The 1621-nt window shown below is 37.6% G+C and overlaps 1 protein-coding gene across 1 annotated transcript; it reads right to left on the bottom strand.

The window, feature by feature from the left end:
- Positions 1-247: 247 nt before the first annotated feature.
- On the bottom strand, positions 248-1118 carry TSHB (thyroid stimulating hormone subunit beta). Its single transcript, XM_063107122.1, has 2 exons — positions 957-1118; positions 248-502 (listed from the first exon to the last, which is right to left on the bottom strand). The coding sequence occupies exons 1-2, from the start codon at positions 1116-1118 to the stop codon at positions 248-250; spliced, it is 417 nt and encodes a 138-aa protein (XP_062963192.1).
- Positions 1119-1621: the final 503 nt, after the last annotated feature.

Genomic DNA, 1621 nt, shown 5'->3' with positions numbered 1-1621 from the left:
TTCCTGTTCTCCATTTTACCTCCATTCTGTCCTTTCATGTGAACCACCCCTCATATGAGCTTGAAAGTCTCTTTCTTTCACCTTTTCTTCTAAGACCCCCTTAAGCTCTCCAGTGCCTGTGTGAGTATGAGGATGGATGAAGCAGTACTCAAATGTACACAAGGTATTGTGAAACATAATGATATCTTATTTGTTTTATTCCAGGTAAGCACATTTAACCAAATTGCAAATCATATTGCTATTAAAGTTAGACAGAAAATCCCACCAGATAGGACTTCTGAGGTTTGGTACAATAGTTTGTCTTGATGGCCTCCTGTGTACAGTCACTATAGTCAGTATTACACTTGCCACACTTACAGCTTATAGCAACAGGATAGGAGAAATAAGGAGCAACATGGTGTGGGCATCCTGGTATTTCTACAGTCCTATAGATGAAGTCTCTATATGTACAAACATCCTGAGACAAAGCATATTTGGGAAGAAACAGCTTGCCATTGATATCCTGAGGAAAGAACAGAAAAGAGAGCATTATGTGATAAGAATTTAGGAAACATATAGATAATTAAAATAGACAAAAATCAACTTAATATTCCTTTGCCACAAATATAACTGGGGGAGGATTCTTTAGTCGCATTCCCCAATACCAATTTAACAGAAACATACTGAATCCTACAGAGTCAAAAGTGACACCCTCTTCTTTTTTATCCTGGATCATGGAAACAAAATAAGGTTTAAATGAATTTGGGACATAAACCATTATAAAATTATCTGTACCCACTGTGCTGAATAGATCCACATAATATTAATATTGTAACCTGTGCACTCTACTTCTAAGGAGCCAATAATTAGATTTGGGAAATGAGGCTGTGATTTACCTCATTTCCTTTCTAGATAGGAATGGACTGCTTCAAGCTTTATATAACTTGAAGCGAAAAGAAGCAAGATGAACTACATACCCGTGTCATACAATATCCAGCACAGATGGTGGTGTTGACGGTGAGGCAATAAGCACACTCTCTCCTTTCGATGTGCATTGTATACTCAGTTGGAACACAAAAAGACATTGCCTGCCCACATGCAAGGCCAAAAAGCATGGACATCAGGAAGGTAGCAGTCATGCTAAATCAAAGATAAAATTAAAGAACCTATTACATGTATCTTTTCAGGACATTCACAAGGAACATTTGGAAAGAGCTTACAAACACACACACACACACACACACACACACACACACACACAAACAGAGCCAATAATAACAACTATCATTTATTAAATACCTCTTTATCATAGGCCCTGTATTAGGTGTTTTTACATATTTAATACTCTCAATAACCTTCCAGTATTCACTTAGATGTGGTTATGATCCATAGTGAAGGGGCCCACATAGTGGAGGTCCTGCTTACAAGCGCCACTACTATGTTCCACTGGGCAGTGACATGGCAAGCCTAAAACACCACAACAGAAAAATGGCAGAGATGTATACATCAACTATATGTAAAATAATTCATTTAGTGGAATAATAATCCAATTACATGCCTTTACTGTTACAAGAAGTGAGTTAACGGTTATGCTTCAGGAAGGGCTTTCCCAGAACTGTAGTTTTCTAAAGACTTTGGTCAA

The sequence above is a fragment of the Cynocephalus volans genome, chromosome 8, assembly GCF_027409185.1.
Source record: "Cynocephalus volans isolate mCynVol1 chromosome 8, mCynVol1.pri, whole genome shotgun sequence".
Lineage (NCBI taxonomy): Eukaryota > Metazoa > Chordata > Mammalia > Dermoptera > Cynocephalidae > Cynocephalus > Cynocephalus volans.
The sequence above is the reverse complement of the archived record's forward strand: the minus strand, read 5'-3'. Positions and strand labels throughout refer to the sequence as shown.

Excerpts from the sequence above, each read along its gene's own strand:
- TSHB (XM_063107122.1), bottom strand. The coding sequence starts at position 1,118 with ATGACTGCTACCTTCCTGATGTCCATGCTTTTTGGCCTTGCATGTGGG. Across the intron at positions 503-956 it reads CTGGATATTGTATGACACGG|GATATCAATGGCAAGCTGTT; the intron begins GTATGTAGTTCA and ends TTCTTTCCTCAG.